The 27,727-nt window shown below is 47.8% G+C and overlaps 1 protein-coding gene across 2 annotated transcripts in view; it reads left to right on the top strand.

Annotated features, from left to right (window-relative positions):
- The window catches only part of PRRX1 (paired related homeobox 1), a 79,997-nt gene extending 69,967 nt beyond the window's left edge, over positions 1–10,030 (top strand). Inside the window, exons 3-4 of one of the 2 annotated variants that reach the window (XM_077824909.1) lie at positions 965–1,146; positions 9,892–10,030. In XM_077824909.1, coding sequence (XP_077681035.1) covers positions 965–1,146; positions 9,892–10,030 — 321 coding nt within the window. Of the gene's footprint in view, positions 1–964; positions 1,147–3,459; positions 3,515–9,891 lie in introns of those variants that run through there. The other variant, XM_077824910.1, reaches the window with a different exon arrangement.
- Positions 10,031–27,727: the final 17,697 nt, after the last annotated feature.

Genomic DNA, 27,727 nt, shown 5'->3' with positions numbered 1-27,727 from the left:
AGAGCACAAGAGTGGGATGGGTCAGAGAATGAATGAAATCAGCCTTTTAAATTCTGATGGTTTCTTGGACTGAAGGGAAAGAGCTTGTGGGTGTGTGCGTGCATGCCTGTGTGAGAGAGAGAACACCTATGTGCATGTGCGTATGTTTGTTCATTGATGGATTCAGAGAGATTAAAGCCAGAAGGGACTGTTAGATCGTCTAGTCTGATGTCCTGCACCACACAGGCCATTCAAATTCACGTAGTACCCCTGTACTGAGCCGAATAACTTGTGCGCACGTGCGTGAGTGTTTGTATGTGTGAAAACTTATGTGTGCGTATTCACGGGCTAGCAGCAAAGGTATGTGTGTTGTATTTTAGGGCAGGGCATGAGTGCCAGGCATAATCAGGGAAAGGGATCACCACGCATTCGGACAGGAGGGCAAATCCTAACATAAAAGCAGCCGTTTCTACAGCTCAGGGCAATGGACCAGCAGCAGCTTCTCAAGAATCCCTGTCATTCAGGAATGAGGTTCAAGCAGCCAGCAGCCCGTCCCAGAGCAGCAGCGATCTTAAAGACCAGATAGGACATCCGCATCTTCACTGAGAGGATCCTTGGTGCTCAGGCACTGGGGTGGAGACATGAAGCCACCAGCATCATCCTGGGTCCTGGAATATCCAGAAGCAGGAGAGGTCCAGCTCATGAGCATCACCCCTGTGGGTCCCAGCTTGACCTCCCACATGCTGCCGCTTCACCTCGGGTAGGGAAGATAATTAGCTGCTCAGGCATAATGGAAGCTCCTCCTGCAAACACACTGCACCCATCCACTGCTGGTCCTTTCCTCACAATGGGGTTCTGGCTCTCCAGGCCACCATCAAACTAGGGTGCCTGGGCCACCAAGTATCTGATAATGCAGGGAGAGAAGCAGAGCATCAGTGGAGCAGGTTATAATCTCTGGCCTGTCTGTCTTTCCCCCTCCTCCTAGGTATGGTTTCAGAACCGAAGAGCAAAGTTCCGCAGGAACGAGAGAGCCATGCTGGCCAACAAGAACGCCTCCCTTCTCAAATCCTATTCAGGGGACGTGACTGCGGTGGAGCAGCCAATAGTACCTCGCCCAGCTCCAAGACCCACTGACTATCTCTCCTGGGGAACAGCCTCGCCTTACAGGTGAATGCATATCCCATCTCTAGGTGATCAGCCTCCTCTGGCCTTGTCCAGCCACCACCTTCAGAGCTCCTTCTTCATCTGACAGTGACGCTCACCGGGAGCACCCTGTGAGAGCCACATCTTGGGACGGATTTCCTGTTGCTCCTTTCCCACACACAGGCTTTAAGCCACCTTTGTGCTTCCCTAATTCTGACCTGGGAGGCTTCCTGGCACAATTTAGAGCAACCCCAGCACTGCTCTAATTTGCACTGCTATAGGCATTGCACAGCTGGAGCACACAGCATTCTGGCCAAACCTCTCCTGCCCCTGGTCCATCCTCAACACACCCCCTCTGCTTGGGGCTGCAAGTGGGGCCAGCATAGAACATTTATGTCAGCCTTGTGCCAGGCAAGGAACCCCCTTGCAACAGGAGATTCTCTAGGGGGCTGTTTCTTCTCCCTTTGTGGCCCCTTTACGCAGTTCAGACAGCTTAAAGAAAGAATGGAGGGAGAAGGGAAAGGCGGAGCCATTACATTTTGTGAGCTTGCTTAAATAAAGAATCGAATTTAACGTGACTAATTTCTGGCTTGCTTCATTTGAAATACAGCATCTAGATTAAATGGGGTCGCCAAAACAACACCCATGTTGGTAAGGGAACGCTGATACAATGGTAGCCTTTGTTGAGCACTTTTAAGGAGCTGGCCATTTTTGTTGTTAAAAAACTAGAACCACTGGGCCCTGGGGTGGCTGACAGGAGCAGAGAGGGAATTCTGTGTCTTTCCTCTAGGGGATGCTTGTTTGAACGCAGGTGTGGGTGCCACCAGCCTCTGAAAGAAGCCATCTTCTGGTGGCAAATATGAGATTAGTGAGTGATTCCTCTTTCTCGTTCCTAGTGCACAGGCATCAACTTGTTGGCAGTCCCAGCAGAGAGGCCAACAACTGACGTGACTCTTCCATCTCTAGACAGGTTGGGAAAGTTCTGGGAACTTCCTGTGCCATGGTCTAGCAATAGGCTCATCTGGGTTGAACCAGCATTGTCTGGTCAGCTTTAGGGCACAGGGACAGGGCTGGGTAAGGAGACAACAAGACTCAGCTGTTGGGCCCCAGAGCACCAGCCTGAACTTGCTCAGTTCTGGGGCTTACAAGCTGACAAGCTCTAAAAGTCTCAGGTCTTTTATTTTTAACAAGGACAAGACTCAGCCAAGGGAAAAACGTGAGCAGGCGAGGTTCATTGCTGCCATGGAAAGTGTTTTTCCTGGCACTGGCGTTGTTGCTCTGGTAGGTCTGGTTGCTCCCACTCACACTGTAGGTGACTTGCCAGTATTGGAAATATACAAACAGGGTAGCAAAACAGGGGCCTGGCTTCCCTCTCCGCTGAACCGCGAAGCAGAGGGAGCTTTCTGGAGCGGTGGAGGGAGGAAGTGATAAATACGGTTGCTAAAAGGAGGAGGGGTGTGCTTTCCCCTCCAGGAGTGGGAGCCGGCCTGATATCATGTTTTGGGAGTTACTGGGCCATGAGAGATGCTGCCAGCGTAAAATCAGAAGGGGAAAAATCTCCTTAGCATTTGCACTTCATACAATTCACAGCCCTCACCTCTCTTCTCTGGGCAGTCCCCAGCCAGCTGGGGCCTGCTCTCTGGGGGAAGGAGAGAACTCAGCTTGTGCTGGCTTGTGGGGAGGGATAGGTGGCTGGAGGATGTTTTTAGCACTGTGGCTTGAATTTAAATGAAAGGCTCGAGGCCTTTGGCTGTTGTTCCCTCCTGACACAGCCCAATGTCAGCCCAGCTAAGCCACATCCCCCTGTGCTGGCCTTAGAGAAAAGTACCCAATCAAAGGTCTCTGCTGTCCAAAGTCAGTCGGGCCTATTTCTCACAGCACTCATGCAACAAACAATCACTCGCCATGTGGCATCTCCTGTCTATTGGTACCTTCGCTCGGTGGTCCTCAACCATGTCCACACTGCCACCTCACAGAATAAAGAGGGGTTGAGGACGCCCCCTCTCTGTACAGACAAGGAGTGTGGTCGTGACACTAGATGACCTCAATGAACCCACTTTTTTGCCCTGTACACTGGGGCCAGACTTGTCCTCTGTTTTTTACCTGCCTGGCTGGCAAAGCCCCTTCCCATGGGGGTTAGCTCCCAGCATGCATCCCAGCCTGGGGGCTTTGCCCGCAGTGTTGCTTGCTGGGGAGGAGTGGGGTGGTGAGATGGTCCAGGAGAGATGAGTGCAGATGTCCGCTCCCTTCCCACCCCCTATGGCTGTTATGGTCACAGTACCAGGGACCTGCTGAACTCGCGTGGCTCATTTCTACCTCTCACACTTTTAAAAATAGATCCTCGTCCCTCCCAAGATGTTGTTTACACGAGGGGCTTCATAACGGATTCTAGAAGACACTGCAAAGGTAACTTCCAGGGGGCAGGGGGCATTCTGTATGGGCTGTATGGGGTGGAGGCAGCATGGTCACTGGAAAGGCAAGGAGGAGACTGCCAGCTGGCTAGGCTGGTCTGGGCTGCTGTGGAGAGCAGGGACTGAAGTGGGCTCGAACGCGAGCCACGCCAGGCCCTGGGCAGTGAGCACAGAAGGGACGGCAGCAGGAAGAAACTGACAGGCTCACGGATTAGGTGGGTGGGCCTAGGCCAGATGCAGTGTTTAGAGGGGTGCCCCATGCTGGTCCAGGTCCGTGTGGATGGGTGCGCTGCCCAATCCAGGTCACAGTGTTTAGGGATGTTCTGTCCCTTCCAGGCCATTTATAAGGGTTCCCCTGCCCTGAGTCAAGCTCATAGTGGTTCCCCCTCCCACCACATTACAGTTGATAGGGCTACCCCTTCCCTTTCAGGGTAACACAGTTCATAGGGCTGTCCTCTCCCCTTCAGGGATGCAGTTTGTACACAAAGTCTTATGGCTGGCCCAGAAATACATGGCAAGCGTGTGGCCTGCAGAGGGCTCAGTGATTTTGGGGTCCGGCTCTGTCAGCATCCATTCCCAGCACACACCTACATCCTCCAGCTTCCTGTTGCGACCCCCTAGTTTGCTGTGACATGGAGAGTTGGGCTCCCAAGTTCATCTTTCAAAGACAAGCAGCCCTGTTCCAACGCCCCCTCCACCCCCCCAATCACTGACCCTCCCCTTCTCCGTGCCCCCAGTGACAAACTCCTCTGTGGGCTACTTGGGCTAGTGAAGCCCAGGTGTCTTAGTTAGCACACCCCTCTGTGCTCTGGGGCCATCCCTTCTGCAGGCACGAGAGCTCTGCTGGGGGGAGTGCAGGCCCAAGGCAGGATGGCAGAGTAGGGGAAACTCGTGGTCTCTGCTGCTCACACCTGCAGGCAGTGGCCAAGGGCAGATGTAAGGCGAGCAAAGGCAGGAGATCCACAGAGATGATCTGCTTTGCCTGAGGTAGGTGGCTGGGAAATAAATGGCTCTGCCTTTGCTTTCCCGTGCTAATGCTTTCTTTCCACACCGTCCCTGCCCTTTACCAGCAGCAGAGCCGACAAGACAGAAGCTGGGGTGATCACAAGAAGGTCTACAGGGGGCTTGCTTCTGGGGGGGAGGGAAAAACTCTTGTCACCTAGGGCCCCCCCCCCCCAGCATCTCTGCCAGATCTGCCTTGCTATTGGGAGACACAGGAAAGATGCATTTGTGCAATGACTTCAGTGGGTCTTGGAAACACCTGAGTGAGTTTTATACACCCTTGTTGCTATCCTAGTCTGAAAAATAAGTTAATGGGCTGCTGTCAACTCTTGTGCCATCCCTATAATTGAGAAAGGCAAGACCCAGGAGCTTATACATTTCATTGTGCTTAACCAAACCACATACCGCTGATCTTTGAGGTACTTTGCAACCATTAGCTCACCACGTCTCACAGCACCCCTGTTAGCTCGGGATGTATTATTCCCATTTAGAAGATGGGCAAAGTGAAGCAGAGATATTAAGGCCCAGATCCTCAAAAGTATTTTGGCCCCTAAATTCCACTGCAAGCAAGTGACTTGGTCAAGGCCTCATAGAAACACAGTAGCAGAGTCAAAATTAGAAGTAAGGAGGTATTTGCTTCAAATCCTGTATCCTGGCCTCTTTGCACCATCTTACAATGTATGCAAACAAAGCTTCTTAGTGTTGGTGGGAGTTAAATGTAACACCCCTATGTTGGAACCAAAAGAAGACAGCAGTGGGGGTATTCAACTGTTGATCTTTTATAGGCCAATTGCTCTCCTGTGTGTACTCTGTTCTCTGCACCCCTCAAAATTCAGTCAGTTGCTGGACATATTCTGGAGTTGATTAAGAAATGCACTGGAATAGAATCACACAAACTATGAAGCAGACTATGGAGTAGTTCACTGGGCTGGGGTCGCTATAGTACAACGTAAGTAAGTGAAAGAGAGATCCAGCTCCAGGCTCCCAAGTTGTATAATAACCCCTTTCCATGACTCCCCTAGTATTCTCCAATAATGGCCGAAGATGCTGCAAGGACGCTGTTGTTAGCTGTTGTGTCTGGAAACGTTGTAGAGGCCTGTAGCATTAGAGCTGGTGAATTTCAGCGGAATCTTTTTTTCAGTGAAGAATGCAGATTTGGCAACATCAAAATATTTTGCAAAAAACCCTAACAAAATATTCCCCTCAAAATCGATGTTTTTTTTAGCTTGAAACAACTTTTTTGCCTCAAAATGTCCTTTCATTTAATGAAAAAAAACAATTGAAAATGCTTGAAACCGAAATGAAACATTTCGGGGTGAAGGAAACTTTTTTTTTCTTTTACTTTTCAATTCTCTGAAAATTTTGAAAAATGTTCTGGGTAGACTCGAAATGAAATTTTTAATTATTTTTTTTTGACTTGCCGGTAAACTGACAATTTTTTTATTCGCACAGCTCTATGCTGCATTGCACAGAATCATAGAAATGTATCGCTGGAAGGGACCATGAGAGGTCATCTAGTCCAGACCCCTATGCTGAGTCAAGACCAAATATACCTAGTCCATCCCTGACAGGTGTTTGTTCTTTTGTATGACGACTGCTGTTGAGGTAGAACGTGTTGAGAGTGGAAAATTTAGTCTCTCCTCCAATTCCCCTATCCTAAGTTATTGTTGAGAGACCTTTGACCACCTGGTTATTATAACTCATGGTGCAGGCAGGATGGTTAGCACTGAAGCCAAACCAGCCTCTATCAGGAGCCACTGTAACAAAAAGACTGAGGCCTGGCCTACACCTAAAACTTATGTCAAACTAGCTACATCGTTCAGGGCTGAGAAAAATTTCATGGCCCCCAACCCACACAGTAAGTGCAGCAAAGCTGATGGTAGAACTCTTCTGTCAATCCACATCTCAGAGAGGTGGATTATCGACATCAATGGGAAAACCCCTTCTGTTGATGTAGGAAGCCTCTATGGTCCAGTGGCACTGCTGTAGCACCGTTGCTGTGCCTCTGTTGTGTAGATGGAGCTTGGAAAAAGGAGTTTAAAGGAATTAGATGCCCAAATCCCATTGAACTGGGCACCTATTATGGATTTATGTCTACCCATTTGCTGGTGAGGGGAGATGAAATTTAGCCAGATCTGTGATATAGTCGTGCAGATGAGGTTGCTGGGATTTTTAACTGAATGAAAAACAGAAACCTTGAGTTGTGCTAGTAAACACTACAGTATTTTTCCACTCTCCAAGCAGACTCTTCCTGTTTGGGATTCTGGGTAGTGTAATTATTATTCACTATCTGTATCGTGGGAGTTCCTCCAGGCCCCAGTAAAAGATCTGGGCCCTGTTGTGCTGTGTGCTCTACACCAGTATAATGAAAATAGGTTTCCATACATTAGAGGGCTTTCAAAACTCTGAGGATGACATTCAGCTCTGGGCAGAGGGCCAGCACAAGGACCAGGCAGGCTGGGGTGCAGGGTAGAAGGGTAGGAGAGAGAAAGGGGAGATATTGAGACTCAGCCTGGGGCAGGAGGGAATGGGAGCTGGCTCTAGGCTGGGAAGGAGGATCCTGGGGGATCCTACCTGCTCCCGGGCCCATTCCAGACCCTCCAGGTCCCACTCTCTGCTCCCCAGCCCAGTCCTGGGTGCCACTCCGGCTTCTCCAGGTCCCCTTCATCACTCCCCCAGCTATGCACAAGTTTACATGGGAGCAGAACTCCCAGCGTATTTCTATTGCAGGGGTGTTAGGCCCCCCAACACCGCCCACCGCCAGGTTTTCTCCCACCCCCTGGCCCAGATACGACTTGAGTCTCATACAAAATGTATTTTAAGGACGTAAGTGGTGTATGGCCTTTTGTGCAGGGGTGTATGCCAGCCTATTAGCATAAATTACATTATGATATTTAGATACAGCCAAAAATCACAGAAAACTGGGAATAGCCTTGACAAAATCCCAAACTGAACTGATTTCCTGATACTCCTCAATTGTCTGCAGTACACGTGAGAAATGTAGCCTATCAAACTCTCAGGATTCTTTCTAAAATTGTGTCACTCATTCAGTGCACTTTATTTCCTTGGGGTCTTTAAACCAGCATCAGGCAATCAATGCAAGTTCCTCAGTTCAGATCGGGCTTTTATCTGAATGACCCACACCTATTGTTCCTGAAAAACTGCTCAGGGAATTTCTCTGGAACAAGTAATTTCTACTTTTGTTCTGGAAAGGTAGATGTAGCATTAAAGTTAAACATAGTTTGCACAGGGTATGTCGAGACTGCAATCATGGGGTACGACTGCAGCTCAAGCTGACATATCCAAGTCTGCCTTAATCTTTCTAGCTCAGGTATTGGAGCAGTGAAGCTGTGGCAGCACGGGCTAGCCCTGGAAGTGATTACCCCGGGTTCCAGGCAGGATCAGATATGCTGATACCACAGTTTCCCTGTTCTGAGACCCGAGCTAGCCAGATTCAAGCTAGCGTGGGTACATCAGCTTGAGGAGTGTAGACATACCCTTAGATTGCAAGCCCTGTGGGATAGAGACCATCCTTTTTTTCTGTGTTTGTACAGCACCTAGCAAAAGGGGGTCCTGCTCCATGACTGCAGTTCTTAGGTGTTACCACAATACCAATAAATATTAATAATAAATTTAACCAAACGTTATTGAACCTCAGGAAAACTTCAGGGTTGAAGGTTTAAATTTACAATACAGGACAAAGGTACAGGTGGGTTTGTATTTTATTCAAAGCTGTTCATCCTTAATGCTGTTTTGACCTCTTTCCCCCATTATTTCCCTGCGTCAGGCTGAGTATCTTTTACATCCACAAAGTTAATATGAGTTGAAATCAGTTTGAGCATTTGTAATAAAGCCAGTTTGGCTGACAGACCTGATCCAAAAGCTATTGGGAAGTCAGGGCAAAGAATTCCCTTGATTACAGTAGGTTTTGGGTCAGGCCTTATGGGAGATGACTGTTAGATCATGTATGTGCTGCCCAGGTGCACCCGCAGTCTCATGATCCTTAGTGGTAGTTACCATCACACTCTGTAACACCTTGTGCATTCGTTCTCCAATTGGTGCTAGACATCTCAGGTTACAGCCGTATGGTGGCTGTAAAGGGATATGCCACATCCATGTTCACAGTTACCAATCAGCAGTTAAACAGGAAAAGGGACAACAGAGAAAATGGAGCAGGGCCATGGGAGTAAAGTGTCCCGATAGGAATGCCGCTGAGGTTTTATCCGGTGATAAAGGTCCATCTTATCCCACAGCCCCACCAAAAATGCAAAGGAAGTGTTTAGAAAAAAATGTCCGAATGGATGTGCTGAGTCAAATAGTTCCTGTAGTCTAGGAGATGGTGTTCCCTAAAGCTAAAGCATGGCACTGCTACCGTGCCCGTGTCTAGGCTGGGCAGTAAGAAATGTGAGTGTTCACGATCTGTTCTTTATGTTTCTCGGTGGCATTTGGTATGAAGCTCAGTTTTCACTCCTTGGCCAGGCCACTCAGGTGATGTAACAATGAACGCTAGTGACTGACTAAACTTGGCTCGAACACAGATGACAGAAAACTGCTTGCCATTCCATACAGGAAGTGGCAGCACAGTCCATCCGGGTCTTTGTGGCAAAATGGACTTTCCTGAGTTTATTTTCCTGTGAATTGGGTCTGGAATAGGGTCTCTTCTGGATCATCTGAACGTTTCTGTCTCGAGCAGCAAATATAACTGAACTGCATGTAAAATTGTAAGGGTCCAGCTCTGACTTGTGCGGCCACTTAGAAATATCACCAGCAATTTGGAATATGTGCACCGCACTGGCAAAACCGTTGCTCCCGTACCTGTAGTAAACCCCCAAATTTTCCCAAGGTAGACCTGCCATTAGAAAGACTCTCCAATCATAGAAGTCAGAAGTGGAAAAGGGCTGTGTCTAGTCTATCTTCCTGCTAATGCAGGTGTATTCCTTCCGGTATATTCTAGAACCAGGACCTCAGACCTGAGCTCCCCTGAACTTTGACAAAGGTTGGCTCTAGATGTGAACTTTGCATCTGGTGACTATTTGTAGTACATTCTTGTGTACTTTGGTCGCATAAACTGATCATTGTGGGCCTGGTTCAAAACCCTTTGACTTCAGCTGGCTGTAGCCTGGGAAATGCCGTTAAACAGGGTGATCCATCAGTGCGCTAAAAGACAAGTTACTAAAATGTCCAGTCATGGTAAGGAATGTTGCACCCAATAACTGAAACATTATAATCATGATGTATGCCCACGCCAGCACCCGCTCACCTAGCGACTGATTTCCGAGTTCAATGCAGCCCTGATTTGCAGCTGGATTCTGATTTTGTTTTTCTTTCTTTTCTCCTCTTCTCTCCACCCCAACAGCGCCATGGCTACCTATTCTGCTACGTGTACCAATGCTAGCCCTGCCCAGGGCATGAACATGGCCAACAGCATTGCCAACCTGAGACTGAAAGCAAAGGAATATAGTTTACAGAGGAACCAAGTACCGACAGTCAATTAAACACTGTCTCAAAGAAAGAGTAAAACAAAATGACACCCGTCCTGCTTAGCAGTTTGCTCATGCTGAAAAATAAACCCTGAACTGACTATTGGGACAAAAGCAGGAGAAAAATGAACTGCAAACTAGTTATGGTGTTCCTCTTTCCTTATGGGATAATGTCACCACTTTGTGTCAGGTTTATCGCTTCTGCTCAGTATACTATGAGCTTCTTCAGTTAAGGACAATTCCATCCTTCTTGTTTATTTTATACGTGACTGCAAAAGAAACCCTATCGATCCAGCCTTTGAACTTCTCCCCTAGACTTTCCTGAGGTTCAGCACCGTGTCCCTCACTTCCTATGCCCCAGCTCACTCTAGAAAAGGGAATTCCGAAGCCAAAGCCCTCTCCGTTGTATCCGCATGAGATCGAAGTATCCTTCCATCACTCCAGAGCAAGGCTGCAGCTGCAAAGTCGTTATCATTAGCCTCTGAGGAGGCTTTTTGAGCAACGCGGTGAGTTCCTCTAGTCCAGTTGTCTGGAATGTTCATTGTTTCATTCACAGCCATCTTGAGTTTAGAACTTATTCGCCTCTTTCTGATTATTTCTGGCCCAGCCTCTTTGAAAAGCCAAAGAAGAGAAGATCCTTCTCAAGCCAGAGTGCACGTCTGCATAGGGGAGATTGCTCAGGAGCTCAAAGATTAGGACTTTGCCTTATGCTTCTTTCTATGCCTTATGTTTTGTGCCACAGGTAAAAGTGTTGTCCAAACGCATTTGTTTTATATATACTGTATATATTTATATATATAAGATATACATGCAAGCTTGGTTGGTGTTTTTTATTAAACAAAATAAAAATACATTGAAAACGTTCAAGATGTGTGTGCTCCAGCCAAGTTTCTATAGAGACGGAGTGCCAGGTTCCCATTTATGGTCTTATGCTGCTCACGATCATAGTAATAATAAATAGCTTATGCTTAGAACATTTCATCTCACAGAAGGCCACAGCACATTACAAGCTATCGGCCAAATCCCTGTGTCTTTAGTCAGGCAAAACTCAGGGTCCAGTTGATCCAAATCAGGAGGTCAATATTCAGGGCTAGATCATCTCTTCCTCTGGGAAAACCCATCCAACAAGGCTCTGGGGAAAGACATATTGTGAGGTTCCCTTTGTGGAGTGAGTAAGGTTTGCTCCTCCAGAGAAGTGAGGATTCTGGCCTTCCAGCACTTCAGATCCAGCCAGATCTTGGGAAATCCACCGAAGACACAGGACTATCCACTAGGCACCGTGCCAGGTGATAGAGGGGGTTCTCCAACCATGGAGGGATTCCACACTAAGGTAAGACAGCAGGGGCCAGCAGTGCTTTTCCCCCTGAAACGCCCTGCCTCTTGTGAGACTCAGACAGGAATGAGATTCCTATCAAATCCCCTTCTGTACTTCCCCCCCACCTTGTCTGGGTCTAGAGAGAGGAGGGACAACATTATGGAGCTGTCTTGGATGTGTGCCTGGAAAGTTTCCCCCCATGCATATGTCCTGAGGGAAAGATGATCCCCTTGTGTTTTTGCTGCTGCCAGTGGGAGTATGCCTGAGTGAAACCTGAGGACCTGCTTCTGCCAGCCTTTCTCATGCCGAGTAACACTTATGTACAGAAGGAGAGCCATTGAGGGACAGGTTCTGAGACCTTTGCTCACACTGAGTAGAACTTTGCTCCTTGAATGGCCGCACTGAAGTCAATGGACCGTTCAAGGTATTACTCGATGTGAGTAAGCATTGGGCACTGATCTGATGATTATATCTACACAGAGCATTTCCCAAACAGTACCGTAGATCTATATCTAGGTGCTGAAGCAGGCACCTTTTGGCTGGAATGTGGCTTTGGTCTGGCAATGGGCCCCACCATTCTAAAACCACGCACAGCCATTTAAAATGAAGGTGAAATGTTATGTAGGCAGAATATCAATTAGAATTTAGCCTGAGCATCAGGCTTAACACTTGCAAAAAGCATATGAACCAAGGGCCAGATCCTTAGCTGGTGTAAACAGTGTCGCTCCGCTGACTGCAGTGCTAGGCTGGTTTGCATGAGGTGAGGAGCTAATCCCCCATGCAGCCGGGATTTTGGTTGTATCTAAAAGACGGCGCCTCCATGTGTTCTGGTGTGGATTGGTTCAGGACTGAATCCAAGGGATGAGCGCCTCCTGCTGAGTCACCAACACCAGGGTGCAACTGTGCTGCCCAACCTTACAGGACAGTCCATTTAGGAGTCCACATGCCATGCCGGTCAGATAGACTTGCCGTCCCTCCCTCCGACTTGAGTAGAATTTGCCCTTCAAAACAGTTCAGATTTTTAAGCAGATTGTCCTACCCCTCTAGTTCTCTATCTAACTCTGCTTAGCTTCTGAGCTCTAGCTAGCCGGGTCATGTACAGTTGTAGATGTCCCTAAGAGTTCTGTACAGCCAGCCACTGCCTAGTCGGCACAAGCATTCCGCTTCAGACTTCCCACCATTGCATAAAGGCTGCTGACCCTCATGACCCTATTTGGATATTTGACGGGTTCCTAAAGCCACAGGTCCTGGAGTCACATGATTGCAAGAAAATCTCAGCTTTTATTTAGCATCCCCCTACTGCACCCCCCCAAAATTCTAACCCTTGTGGTTGTGGAGAAAAGCGAGACAGGGTGACCCAAGTGTCACCTAAAGGCTCAAAAGTTAGACAGTAAAGAAAAAGGACCCAATATTTACAGGACCCAATGCCCTCATGTGTGTGGGCGGGGGGACAAGCCAGATGACTTCTTGGGGTCTCTTCCAGTTTTACATTTATATGAATTATTATTTTTAAGTCGATCTTACGATTTATTGGGGGTGGCTGACTCATGATTTTTGATTACCTGGGGGATGACACTATTGTTACGCTACCAAAAGTGCCATTCTGCTGGTGGCACAGCAATCAACAATTACTGGTGTTCAAATCACTGTGGGGCATAGCCCCCAGAGCAGACTGAGCCAACACAGTGGTTAAAATGGCTGTGACTGGCCCACACTCAACCTCCGTCTGCTGTTACCATCAGTGGACGGTAGTGCAATAGGGAGAAATTTAAATGAAAAATGTTTGTGTAGACACAACCAATGGGACTTAGATATGTGCCAGAACAAAGAGACCCTTTAATTATCCACTATTTCCAGCACCAGCCTACAGATACATTCTGGAAGGGGATAGGAATACATTTACAAGAAAGTGTAAATATTGGAAAGCATTTAATGTTATCTCCCATTTTCTGAGGTGCATTGTATTATCTATCAGGGCACTAGGAGTCATGACTCCCGGGTTGAGCTGCTGTGTCCACTGCCGACTCACTGTGTGACACTGGCCAAGTTATTTCACCTCTTGTGCCTGGCTCTCCTACTCTGCAATATGGGGAGACTAGTACTTACCTACCGCACAGGAGTGTTGTGAGGCTTCATTTATGGAGATGTTCAGATGAAAGGAAATAGCTCAGCACAAAATACCATGTGGTGTCTTAAACTATGAATTCGGAGCTGAGTTTTCCCAGCAGCGAGAAATTGTCTCCTTTTGGATAACTGTGTTTCTGTGTTGGGGTTAAGGAGGGTGATGGTTCATCTTCACAGAACTCCTGAGATTAGATGGGTTTCAGAGTAACAGCCGTGTTAGTCTGTATTCGCAAAAAGAAAAGGAGTCCTTGTGGCACCTTAGAGACTAACCAATTTATTTGAGCATGAGCTTTCGTGAGCTACAGCTCACTTCATCGGATGCATACCGTGGAAACTGCAGCAGACTTTATATATACACAGAGAATATGAAACAATACCTCCTCCCACCCCACTGTCCTGCTGGTAATAGCTTATCTAAAGTGAGCAACAGGTTAGGCCATTTCCAGCACAAATCCAGGTTTTCTCACCCTCCACCCCCCACACAAATTCACTCTTCAGGGTGAGAAAACCTGGATTTGTGCTGGAAATGGCCTAACCTGTTGCTCACTTTAGATAAGCTATTACCAGCAGGACAGTGGGGTGGGAGGAGGTATTGTTTCATATTCTCTGTGTATATATAAAGTCTGCTGCAGTTTCCACGGTATGCATCCGATGAAGTGAGCTGTAGCTCACGAAAGCTCATGCTCAAATAAATTGGTTAGTCTCTAAGGTGCCACAAGGACTCCTTTTCTTTTTGAGATTAGATGCTGTGTGGAGCGGTCCAATCACCGTAGTGAACTTCTAGGACAGGGGTATGGCATGCATGCCAAAGGCAGCACTCGAGCTGATTTTCAGTGGCACTCACACTGCCCGGGTCCTGGCCACTGGTCTGGGGGGGCTCTGCATTTTAATTTAATTTTAAATGAAGCTTCTTAAACATTTTAAAAACCTTATTTACTTCACAGACAACAATAGTTTAGTTATATATTAATGACTTATAGAAAGAGACTTTCTAAAAACGTTAAAATGTATTACTGGCACGTGAAACCTTAAATTAGAGGGAAAAAATGAAGACTCAGCACACCACTTCTGAAAGGTTACTGACCCTTGTTCTAGGAAATGGCCCAAAGAGCTTCCGCTTTCCTTTCTTTCTCAGCTTTTAAATTGACACTTGAGGTACTTTCAGCTCACCCAATCCTGCGCCAAGCAGAGCTTGGGGGAGGGGACTCACATCCAAATTAAAATCAAGAGCCATATCTTCAGTGGGTGTGTATTGGCATGGCTTTGATGAAGTCTAGCTGAGAATCTGGGCCAAAGTTTTCAGTCAATAAATGCTGCATTTTTGTGGTACCCTAGCCCTTCTCCACTTTTTGATACACTATGAGGCAGAAATCACCTTGAGTCTCAGCAAAGAAATCCATTTCTCATGCTGGTGGGAAAACCGCTCAGAGAGGACAAATGTACAAACTCCAGGGACCAAAGTTGCCCAATTTGTGTTCCCTGAATTGTTGTCACTCTTAAACTGAGATATGCCTGTAAATACCAGGACTTAACTAAGGCCCTGATCCTGAAAACACTTATGCACATGCTTAACTTCATTCATGACAGTAATCGCATTCACTGTATATGAGTAAAGTTATGCGCATGCATAGGTATATGCAGCAGTGGAGCCATAGAAATGTCTCCAGGTTTTGCCTTATTATTCAGGCGGGAAGGATTTTATTTTTGGTGAAGTTGTCCCTTCTGCTGGATTCTCACCCTCCCATTGGTAAACTTCCACCAGGTCAGAGTGGGAGTATCCCGACAAGGGCCAGATGCAAAACCACCACATCCAAAAATGCACTCAGCACCCACCAGCTTTTGTAAATATAGTCCACGGACAAAGTTGATCAACTGCAGGTTTTCATTGCTGATGACTTCAACCAACAAACAATTTTCTGTTCATCTACCCAGCAAAAGCACAATAGTGTGATCACATGTGTTTACTCTGTATTTTATAAAACTGTATCAATATACAAGCAAATTAGGGGCCTGATTGTGAAGGCATGAAACTCTCCATAGCTTTAGTGGAAGCTCCAGGTGCATTCTGTCTGGGCTCCTTAGATGCTACCTAGTTAACCCTTAGTGTCACAAAGTTTGGGGACCCATACGGTAGAACATGTTCATGAGACATATCCCCCTCTGACACTCATGAACAAATACTGATGAGCAACTCTCCATCCTTGGTCTGTCCAGAAACAAGGTGGTGATGGACTGTATGGAATTTTAAGTGGTGGTGGGAAATAAAAACACTGGGAAGATGATGGACTGGATGCAAACACCACTGAGGGGTTTTGAGATTTTGTGAAAATATATTCCGTAAATTATATCCTGCTTTGTGATGTAAAATATACTATGTTTGCACTAGAATAGAAATGATCATTTTCAATAAATGGAGCCCCTGCCACCCTTTCCATTTGTTATCATGCATTTGTGTCTGCTGTGCTAGCCTGGAGAGAGCACCAGGGCAGGGCACTGGAGGAATGGCAGTCGAACCAGAGCCCAGTGTCACTTTTCTTTCTGCTCCTGGAGACTGAGGCCTGGTCTACATTTCAAAACTAGTTTGACCTATCTACGTTGGTCAGGGCTGTGAAAAAAATTCATGCCTAACCCCTGGTGTAGACATGGCTAGGTCAATAGAAGAACTTCTGTGAATCTAGCTATCACCTTTTAGAGGGGTGGATTAACTGAATCAACAGAAAAAACACCTTCTGTCAACGTAGGAAGCATCTTGTCACAGGCTGGCCAGCCCTTGGAGGCAAGCTGTGCTCAGCCTTGCCCCGACTTAGCAGCTAGCCCTCAGCCTCACTGAGAAGCTAGAGAGTAAGGGCTAATTAATGACCTTAGCCAAGTGTGATGAGGCCTAGTTAGAAAGACTGACCCGCAGCTGTGGTGGTGCAGCAGGGAGAGTGCTACTTAAACAGAGCTGGGAAGTCAGTAGAGGGGGAGTCCCTGGAGGGAGGAACAAGGGGAGCTCCCTCTGGAGGAGCCTGAGGAAGTCAGGGTGAGTCACCCTCTCAGAGCACAGGAGAAAGAGACCCATAGGGAGCACAGCAGGCTTCTGTGGGGGGAGCCCTGAGTTAGGGCCTGTGACAGGAGCTGGGAGATCCCCACAGGCAAACTACTGGAGTCCCTGGTGAAGGGAAGCAGCCAGGGAATCCTGCTGGGGAAGAAGCAAGACAAGAGATGCTCTGCCAGGGCTGAGAAGCAGAGGGCATCAATGGTGCCTGAGAGGGACAGAAGCACTATTAGTTTATGCATGTGATTTGGACTCTTAAGTTGGACCTTTGTTACCCCAGAAAGGGAGTGAACTGTTGCGTGACTTGGCCAGAGGGCAGAGCCACAGAGAGTCCAGAGAAGGAGATGGGAGAAGACATCAGCTGCGACTGTCCATCATGGTAAGGTGGCCAGGTGTCTGGCTTTCAACCAGAATGCCCAGTCAGAAAGGGACCCTGGTGGCTCCGGTCAGCACTGCCGACCAGGCCGTTAAAAGTCCAGTCGGCGGTGCAGTGGGGCTAAGGCAGGTTCCCTGCCTGCCGTGGCTCTGTGAAGCTCCTGGAAGCATCAGCAAGTCCCGCCTCTGGCTCCTACATGTAGGGGAAGCCAGGGGGCTCAGGACTTTGCCCCCGCCATAAGCACTGGCTCCACAGCTCCCATTGGCCAGGAACCATGGCCAATGGGAGCTACGGCGGTGGCACCTGCAGATGGGGCAGGACACAGAACCACTTGGCCGTGCCTCCACATAGGAGCCGGAGTGGGGATGTGCCACTGCTTCTGGGAGCTGCTTGAGATAAGCACTGCCCAGAGCCTGCACCCCTGACCCCCTCCTGTGCCCCAACTCCCTGCCCCAGCCCTGATCCACCTCCCACCCTCTGAACCCCTCAGTCCAAGCCTGGAGCACCCTCCTGCACCCCAAACCCCTCATCCCTGCCCCACACTAGAGCCCTCATCCCCAATCATGCCCCAACCCTGATCCCCCTCCCTCTCTCCAAACCCCTCGGTCCCAGTCCAGAACACCCTTCTACATCTCAAACCCTTCATTCCCAGCCCCACCCCAGAGTCTTCACCCCCAGCCAGAGCCTTCACACACAGTCTGCACTCCAACCCCCTACCTGGAGTCCCTCCCACACTCCAAAACCCAAAGCCCCCTCCTACACTTCAATCCCTCATCGGAGTCCCCACACCAGAGTCCACACCCCCAGCCAGAGCCCTCACCCCCTTCGTCATCCCTACCCACTGCCTTAGCCTGGATCCCCCTCCCGCACCCTGAACTCCTAATTTCTGGCCCCCTCCCCAGAGCCTGCACTCCCAACCAGAGTCCCCACCCCCTCCTACACCACCAACTCCCTGAGCCAGCCCAGTGAAAATGAGCGAGTGAGGGTATGGAGGGGGGATGGAGTGAATGGGGTGTGTGGCCTCAGAGAAAGGGTGGGGCCTTGGAGGAGTGGCGGGGCACAGGGTGGGGCAAGGGTATTCAGTTTTGTGCAAGTAGAAAGTTGGCAACCCTACATCATGGCCAAGGAAGTGGCCACAAAGGGGAGAAAAAGAAGTGAAGTCCCCTTAAATGCCATGCCCAGGCAAAAGGGGGCACCCTAGAGGTGAGGACATGTGCTTCCATGTCTGCACTACAGGTACCATACTGCAGCTGTGCTGCTGTGGTGCAGACCTGGCCTTACTATTATGGTTTATACCACAGAAGTGCCTAGGGGCTCCAGTTGAGATCAGAGCCCCATGGTGTTAGATGTGGCACATACACACAGTGAGAGGCAGATCCTGCCCTGAAGAGCTTATGGTCTAAACAGATCAGACAGACAAAGGATGGGAGAAAGGAAGTGTTTTTATTCCAATTTCACAGGTATTTCACAACTGAGACACAAAGAGATTAAGTGGGGGATTGACACAGTGTTCAGTCTTGGCCTTCTCTGCTCTCATTGAAGTCAACAGTTTTACCGCGGAGTTAGGCCAACGCTGGGCACTTTGGAAAAGCCTGCTCTAAGTGACCTGCCCACGGTCATCAAGTGAGTTCACTCAGGGAGCCTGGGGCAGAGACAGAAATTCGAGAGCTCCAGAGACCCGTAATCACCTCACCAGCCTTCCTCTCAAGATGGTTGTAAGTTGGTTAAAAAAGAATGGGAGGTAGGACACAATAACGAAGGGGACTGTATTCCTCCTACAGTACAGGGTGGATTATCGGGTGAGCATCATTTGACATGCAGTAGCCCCTAACAAGTCCAGGTGCCAGCCAAACTGGCTCAGCATGGGACTCTGTCCTCCTCTACTGGTAACTAGGCCAACTAGAGACTGATGAGCCTGCTACAGCCTTGGTTAAGAGAGCTGCGTCTCTTAACTCAGAGAGCAGAGGCTCATGTTTTAAGTTCCAGGGGTCCCAGGTTTGATTTCCCCCTGTCAACAACACATCTAGGAGTGTTGGGGTTAGAAGTGGTCTCTTAGCCAAGATTGTAGCAGGATCATTGATCTCCACTTGGCCTGGCCACCACTAGAGACGGACAGAGTGTCACACTGAGCAGGCCTGCCTGGCTTACATTCTCCCCTGGCCTGGAAAGAGCAGCCTGGAGCTTCAGAGGGTCCCCAGTACAGGCCACCGCTTGTAACACCAACAGCCCTGGGTTGTTACTTCCACTGACTTCACTGGGTCTTTCTAATCACTTCCAAGGGCACTGGCTCAGACCTCACTGGGTACTGGATTAGAGTCTATAATAGATGCACACCCTAATTTCTAGAGTTGGTAAAAAAATAAAAGCATATTTTCAGGAGAAATTTTGCAGTTTTAAGGCTTTCACGTCAAAGGGATCTGGTTTTAGATATTTTTTTTTAAAATGTGATGTTTTTACTCCAAATTCTTTTATTAAAAATATTAATGAAATGGGTCTTGACATTTTTCATTTACCAAAAACCCATGAGAAGCATGTCAAAATTTTTTTTTTTATTAAAATTCTGGGGGAAATGTTGATGCAATAGTCATGATATTTTTCACAGAAGATGAAACATTTCTACAATGTCAATAATTTTTCTGAAGAAAAAAAATTCATTTTCCAAAAAAACCCAGCCCCTTTTTCTAATTCTAAAGATTCCCACCCACCCTACAACTATCCTTCTGCACAACTCTAAAAATGCAGCTAACTATGTCTCAATGTGGGTAGGAAGAGGGCAGGGAAAATGGACTGTAAGCTCACCCGTGTCTCACCCAGAGCTGCTAGCTGTAGCTCCTCAAATGGAATTTCTTGGCATCAATGCAAGTAAAACACGTAGATTTTTCTCTAAGTGGGGAAAGGGGTGGGTCTATGGACAGGCCAGCCCAGAACATTCCTGTGGGTTTAGCGCCTGGATCCCTCCATTTATGTTTTTTGACTCCCTGTTGGGTAGGGGCAGTAGTTTAGAGATTGAGAGGAAGTGGCTGACAGGAAAAGTAAATAGGGCCTTCTCGAGAGGGGAAAGGAAAGATACCAGCAGGTGGAAGAAGGTGGGTGGGGGAGCTCACTGGAGTTTTGGGGAGACATCAGGGAGGGGAGGAACCAGCAGGTGGGAGGAAATAGTATGGGGCACTCCGCAGATGAGGCGGGGGAGAGAATGGATCTGTGGGCAGCACGGTCAGACAGGCATGAGGGCCGATAACCTAGATGGGAAAACAAAGGCACTCAAGAGGAGAGCACTATTTATTAGATGACAGGAACACAGTCTAAAACAGAGCTTGTAGGTACAGAGAACAGGACCCCTCAGCCAGTAACAGGCAGGCAGGTTTGCCTCACACACCCACCTCATTCCCTGGGAGTGAGCTAGCTAGAAAGGGTAAAGAGGGTGATGACTCATTGCTGCAGCTGGTTTCTTAAGAACTTGTTATAAAAGAGGGGAGGGAGCAGGTGGGCCAAGCCTGGCTGGGCCTTTCTTGTCAAGATTATGTTTTTGATGGGGAAATTTCTGTGTTAATAAGACCAAACCCAGTAAAATCCAAAATACTGTCAATCCTTCTGGATTATTAACTCAGTGCCAGAAGGGCTGGATCCGTGTGGCGCAGAGGTGCAAATGGATAGAATTATTCTGTAGCAAAACGCAACACAATCAAAACCCACAGATGAGAAAGAGACAGACAGAAACATGCTCCTTTTGACTGACCCGAATGCTAAATTGTTTTCTGTACTCTCTCTCTCGGTTTGGATAAAATAAGCTCTGCAAATTACTCCCAAAAACATGACCTAAAATGTTGTGACTCTTGAAACAGTTAGGGTAACATATTTATTTTCTTGCATTTTCACTTGTCTCTGTGGTTTAAGTCTAACTCAGCCCCACCTTGTGAGAATTAGTCATTTACTCCTTTGTAGATGAAAAACTGTATTTAAATGCAATGATTAGCGAGCCAAAAGAAGTGGAATGAATATTGCCAACTGATCTCAGAAAATGTCTAAGTTGATACTAAGATCGAAGTGCTTAGGAATGAGTTGGAATGAGTCTCAGAAACTCATCCAAACTTTTGGCTCCGGAACATTTTGACAGTTGCCCATCTCTGACGCTGTCTTTTACTACTAGATTGAATGTCTCTGTCTCTGTCTGCATGTGTGTCTCTCTCAGGAATAGTGTTGTTTTGAATATGGACTTTCCATCCCACTCGGAATGATGATATTTCGCAGTTGGGTTTGTCCCAAAATGAAACAAAAGGTCAAAATAATTGAAAATTTCCATGGGGTTAAAAAAATTCCAAAATATTTCTATTTGGAAATATCAAAAAGGAAAAAGTTGTCATTTTCCATGTTGGTAGGAAGAGGGCAGGGAACTGAAACCTTTTGAAATGTAGATTTAAACTTCTGTCAGTGAAAGAGACAAGCTTTTGAGCTCTTCTTTAGCTCCATGAAAGCTTGTCTCTTTCATCAACAGAGGGTAACCCATTGGAAGATGATGCCTCACCCACCTTGTCTCACATTTGAAGTGTTGACAGTTTTGATATTTTCAAAATGTCAAAGGGAAACATTTTATAATTAGTGTTCATGGTTATCATTTTCCAATTGGAAAATATTTTCTTTTTGTCACAATAATCAACATTTCCCTGTGAAAAATATCAATTTCTAGGAAACTCTGTCATTTGTTAGGAAAGTTGTTTTTTTTTTTTTTTTTTTTTTTAGTCATAGTACATCAGGATTGGAAGGGGCCTCAGGAGGTCATCTAGTCCAACCCTCTGCTTAAAGCAGGACTAATCCCCGATTTTTGCCCCAGATCCCTAAGTGGCCCCCTCAAGGATTGAGCTCACAACCCGGGGTTTAGCAGGCCAGTGCTCAAACCACTGAGCTATCTCTTCCTCCTGCATGCTGTCAAAAAATGTTAACCTGCTTTACACAAATGGAACATGATTTATAAAGTACTTTCTTTTACATTCATCACCGTCCTCTCCTGATCTGCAATTGTGAAAGAAGCCCATGGGAGTTAGGTGCTCAAATCTGATTGGCGTAGAGTGGGTCTCTAAGTTCCTTAGGCGACTTTGAAAAGCCTTAGACCAAGAAAATCAAGTGTGGAAAGACAAGTCCAATGCCTAGGAGATGCTTTCAGTGAGTACAGAGTTAATCTGGTGGTGTAACATTTTCTCAGGCTCATGCAGGAATAAATCCAGACCTTTAACTCCAGCCTTAACAGGCGTCGGATTTGTTTTCAATGGGAAAGCTTTAATGGGAAACACATGTGCACATGTACAGGGAGGCAACAACATGAGGCTTCTTCATTATGAGGTCTCCGCTCAGTAAGAAAATCCAAGAGTCCCGGAAATACTAAAGAGACTCACAATTAGCTTAATAAAAATGGAATCTCATCCCATGGCAATGTATTCTGATTATACAGATAAAAACTACGCAGCATAAAGTGCAGAGGGAGTCAGAACACAAAGGACAGATGCTACACAACAGCCCTGAATGGCACTCTGCCCCAAGACGAGGCATTTCAATAAGCATGCTCCTCCGTCCGCATCCCCTAGAACCTTTGGCTCCTTCTGGAAAGGGGAAAAAAGCTAAGGAAACTAATTAATCCATGTGTTACAGGACTTAGCTTTGTGACATAGGTCTATTGTTATGGTCAATGGCCTCACCTGACAGATCACCTTTTAGAAAGCTAAGAGGCCATGTTACTTGCTAGTATAATTCCACTGGCCTCAGTGGCTTTTCTCTAGCAGACAACTTGGCCCCAGGAGCCTTTCCCAAGGGAAGTCCATATCTGGATCACCCTGTCCTTCAAACGTTGGTATGACTTGTCTAGCGCTTTGCAGTCCACTGGAATGTATTTGAGATCTCTGGTGCTTCTGGGCTGGCCATATGTAGCAGTGGGGAGAATGTCACCCTTTTGGATTTCCCTGCAGTACCACTGGCTTCCAGGAAAGCTTTGAAGTGCTGCAGCTGCGTTCTCTGCCAGCTCCTTTCTTTTAGGAGGCTTCATTTGTTCCATCTCTGCCATAGATGATGATTTCCGCTGATCCCGGTACTCAAGGCGCGGCACACAGGAGTGCTGGGAAGAGACTGGCCTTTCTTTCCCAGAACTAGTCACCTGCCAGGTTCACGAAGGCTGTGGGTGGCATTTTCAAAAGTGCTTGAAAGTCAGATTTGTGCTCCTTATTCACCTGGGTGCTTATGAACATCTGCCTGGTATCACTGTCTCTTGGTATCCCAAGAGAATCCTGCACTGGGCTACAGCTAGAATTTCCCTCCCCACATACACGTGCCCTGGAAAGAGAAGGGGAGGCCAAGAGGATGTCTCCTCTGGCTTCTCCTGCTTCACTTTTCTCCCTCCAGGTGGAGATTCAAGCAAAGAGGCACCTTTGCCTTTCAGGGGAGAGAGAAAGGATACAGACCCATCCTGGTCTTCCCTTAAATGGGGAGTGTGGAGAAAGGGGCCCTTTATTAACACCATCTCCGACCACCCAGGAAACCAGAAGGTGACACCAAAATGTACCTCTCCAAGGGAGAAGCAGGCGATGTAAGTGGCCCATTGGGCTGGAGTCAGCTTCAGAGAAGATCATGTGAACAGAGCTGGGAATGGCATTCTGGCTGGCAAATTAAGCGTGTGTTTGTGATCTAGGCTCTGATCTCGCTGTGTGGATGTAAGACGGCAGCTGCTGCTGCTTCTGGCCTCATCTTAAGACTGGAAGGCATGGGGAAAATGGGAACATAACCTTTCCAAACTCAGAGGAGGTTTGGAGTGTGCGTTGAGGTTTGGGATGGTGGTTGTTTTTTTTGCAGCCCAGTGGCTGGCCTGAATCCCTACCCTCTACATTGACTCAGTGCTGGTGGGAAAGTGCAGCACTCTGAAAATAACCATCAAGTAGCTATAAAGTTCTATTATCTTAGGAAAATACTAAGGAAACATGCCCAATGTATCTTGACTGTTGGACTTAGCTAGGACGCTGTCTGTTGAGTTGAGGTAGCAGACTGCCCTGCCATATTATCTGCAGGGGAGCGAGACAGCTCTGCTGTGGGACATGAAAGAGGCGTCTGCCTGGGCTTGGGTTTCAGAAGGAGTTTTCTGCAAACTCTGCAGGATTTGAACTCAGATTCATGTGCACAGATCCACAGCCAGCATCAGGGGGATTTGTCTCTACAGATCAGTTACTGGTAATCGTTCCACAAATAGAGCACTTTACTGTGCAACATTGTTCCAGAGTACACAGTGTACACAGTGAGCTGAGTCTGGACCTCATCCCTTACTGTGTACCTTGCCTTCGAGTTTTAGACAAAATCTTTCAAAAGCACCCGAGTGACTTCGGGGCCCAAGTTCCATTTTCGAAAGTGACTTAGCATCTATCACAGGGTGGCTGGGCTGCTCAGGGGACATGGGGTCAGCCCCACATGTGGCACACCTAGCTCACCTCCCCAGGTGGAGAAAATGAGCCAAGACACATGACAGGGAGGTCATTTGGCTAAACCAAGTCTTCCGGGGGGGGGGAGGGGGAGGTAAGGCAGAAGCTTGTGGAGAGCAAAGGGAAACTGCTGGCTGGAAGCCCTGAGAGCTGCTGCTGAATGGAGAGCTGAGAAGAGGAGAAGAGAACTCTTCCAGGTTCTCAGGAGGGAGGGGCGAGGTCAACCTTGGACTCTTCTGTGTTTGTTTTGGACATGGATACCCAGAAGGGCTGGACTTTCTCTTTAATGACTTGGGTGGAGAGTCACATCCCTGCAGCAAGTCTCTGCCGCTACCAAGCCAGGTTGGGAGAGCCAGCTTGAGTGAGGGGAAGATGGCACAGTGCCTAGCCTGATGCAGAGCAGGTAGATGGTGCTGCTACCGGCTCCCAAGGGTACATCTACACCGCAATAAAAGACACACAGCTAGCCTGGGTCAGCTGACTTGAGCTCGGGCTGTGGGGTTAAAAAATTGCAGTGTAGACATTTGGGCTCAGGCTGGAGCCCTGACACTGCAACCCCACGAGGAGGGAGGATCTCAGAGCCCAGGATCCGGTCCAAGCCCTAATGTCTACACTGCAATTTTTAGCCTGCAGCCTGAGTCAATTGACATGGGCTCTGAGACTTGGTGCTGGGGGGATTTTATTGCAGTGTAGATGTACTCTAGGTGTCTAAGTCACTTTATATAGGACTTAGGTTCCTAAGTCAGATAGGTGCTTTTGGAAATTTTAGCTGTTCCCTATTTTCTTTTGTGGGCAGCTTTTCCTCATTTCCACCTCCAGATATTCACTTACCAACACTTTCCCATTTGGCTCTTTCACCCTTGTCTACTCTGGCTCTCTTCCTTTTTTCTCATTTTCCCCCCCTATTTTGATAACCTTCGTAAGTGTGACAAGGGACAGTGGGCAACTGTTGCCAAAGTTACTTCCTTACTGACTCGCTGAGCAGCTTGGATTTAATAGCAGTAATCAGGTAGGTGGATTTAATGTGTCCGCCTTCTATTGCCAACTTCTTTTAACAGGAAGTGTGTATGTGGAGAAAGAGAGAGAGTAGGCACTGGTGAAAAGTGATGACCTATTTGATCTCCATTTTGACAGACACGGCCTCTGAAGGAAGCCTCACCGATGGACACAATGGCCTACCCCCTCAGCCACAGGGGAGGTGCCAAAAAAGGACCTGGGTCAGCAGAACATGGGGAACTAATCCAAAAATGCATGGACTGAGGCCAGGGATACTAAAAGGGAACCAGTGAGCGACACTGAGCATACCCCCTGGACAGCAACCACTGCTCCAAGAAGATGTCAAGAGAGTCAGGAGATGCTGCTCCATGGAACTTGGCCTGAATGTGTACATGAACTAGGGTGAGGAGCACCGTCCCACAATTGCAGGGTGAGAGGTGCTAGACTGACGTCCTCTCTTTACCCATGGACCAGGTACAGAATGGGAAGCAGAACAAGGTTCCCCCACATTGTTCAACCAGTAAGCCTCCCCTTGGCCGTATGCAGCTCCTTGTGCTGAAAGGATGCAGGCCCCTACGTGCTGGAAAAGGAAATGCAGTCCCAGTTCTTATCCCACCCCAGTTCCAATGCAACGAGGATACCAGTTGGCCGGGTTTGAGTGTCAGCTCCCTGCCCTCATGCTGAAAATTAGCCCTGAAGAATGGGAAAGATGCACTGCAGGAAAGTGTTTAATAATCAGATGACCGGCTTGCCCAAAGGAACTTCAGAGGCCTCTGGAACAATCCATACTAGGCTTTCTTGCCATGCATCAGGGACACCTTCAATATCTGGACCAAGAACTGACCCTCAGTCTGCATGGAACAGCAGCCACAGAGCATGGATGCAAGACCAGAAAAGCAGGAAAATGAGCAAATCCTGAGTCTCCTGCTCCATGGTGTATGATTTCAGGAGTTTCCAAAGGGCTGAAGTCTTTGACCATCCAGATACTGCAGATCATATCCCTTTCACATCTCATCTGCTTATCTTTGCTCCATCTCCAGCTCTGTGGCCTGGTCTGCACACAAGTCAGATTGACGTAGCTCTCCATATTTCAGGGTGTAGGCTTATGTCTATAAACCCACACGCATCTGCTGCCCTTTGATAGATCTCTGTAGTTAAATCAATATCGTTGCCTTGCTTTTAGTACTGGGGCAGCCCTGCAGCGGTGGGAATTCCAGCAATGGAGAGGCAATGTAGGTGCTTTTCCATTGCTAAAGTAGCTGTGCCAGTGTAAACAGTTCTGCTGCTGTCCCACACTGCGCTGGTCAGTGAAGAATTGCCCTGACTGTAAAACTCCATTGCTCAGGAGTCAGCTCGATGGGAAATCACCCCAGCTGTAAGAGCTCTTGCCAACACATGCCAGCCCCATTTGGAAGCCACCAGCACAGTGAACAAGTGCCAAGTCTTTGATAGCATTTTGTATTGCACCAAAGCTGGGGCAATGCCTTGTGTATCTTTCCGGACCTGAAGGAGGTCACTCCCTTCTTTGGGCTGTGTCTTTCCTTGTCTTTTTAGGGCTTGATCAGTTTTCCCTGTCTCACTTGGCATCATTACTGTCGGACTCTTAGATCCTTGTCTAGCCCCCAGAATCAGAGTATATGAGCACCTCACCATCTTCACTGTCTTTATTCTCCCAACACCCCTAGGAGGTAGGACACAGCTGTTCTCCCCATTCCGCGGAGTGGGGAACTGAGGCACAGTGAGGCTTGGTGACATGACCGCAGGTCTTCCAAGTCCTAGCCTAGCACCTTAACCACTGGAACCATCCTTCCTTTCTAGAGGTGCCCTGGATTTGTCTGTCCTGTCATTAGCAGGCAGAGAAGTTTGCAGCAACTGGTATTTTTTTCCAGTGGCTGTGAATCCGAAAGCATTCAGCTCACATGCCCGCCCAGGACTGTACAAAACAGAATGGTTTTGTTTCTCCAGAGAGAGGCTGGAGCATGAAAGGGGCTTGTTTGAAAAAGGGAAGTGAATAAGCTGGATTGCAGGCTCCATCCTTCATCAGGGCCCTCTCTGGAATGCATTGGAAGAGCCCATTTGTGTTGGACACTGGAGAAAGTCATGCAAAGTACAGCCCATGTATGGAATTCAGACTCTTGATTTGCAAACCAATACCCACTGGAACACTGATTCGAGTGGAGTCTGATTCCGGGTTAGAGTGCACTGTTATCCTTGGATTCCCTTATGTAGGAATGATGTGAGTGATAGACATCACAACCTCACATCCCCAATTAGTGGGCCACATTGTGCCCTCAGTTACACCTGTACAGCCCCACTGACTTCACCCGCAGATTTTGTCGCACTGTGTCTGCCTTCTTGACATGTTTCTTCCAGTGGCCTTGACCAAATAATTCTCTTGTTAGCATCCTGCCAGTCT

The sequence above is a fragment of the Eretmochelys imbricata genome, chromosome 8 (genome assembly GCF_965152235.1).
Source record: "Eretmochelys imbricata isolate rEreImb1 chromosome 8, rEreImb1.hap1, whole genome shotgun sequence".
Classification (NCBI taxonomy): domain Eukaryota; kingdom Metazoa; phylum Chordata; order Testudines; family Cheloniidae; genus Eretmochelys; species Eretmochelys imbricata.
The sequence above is the reverse complement of the archived record's forward strand: the minus strand, read 5'-3'. Positions and strand labels throughout refer to the sequence as shown.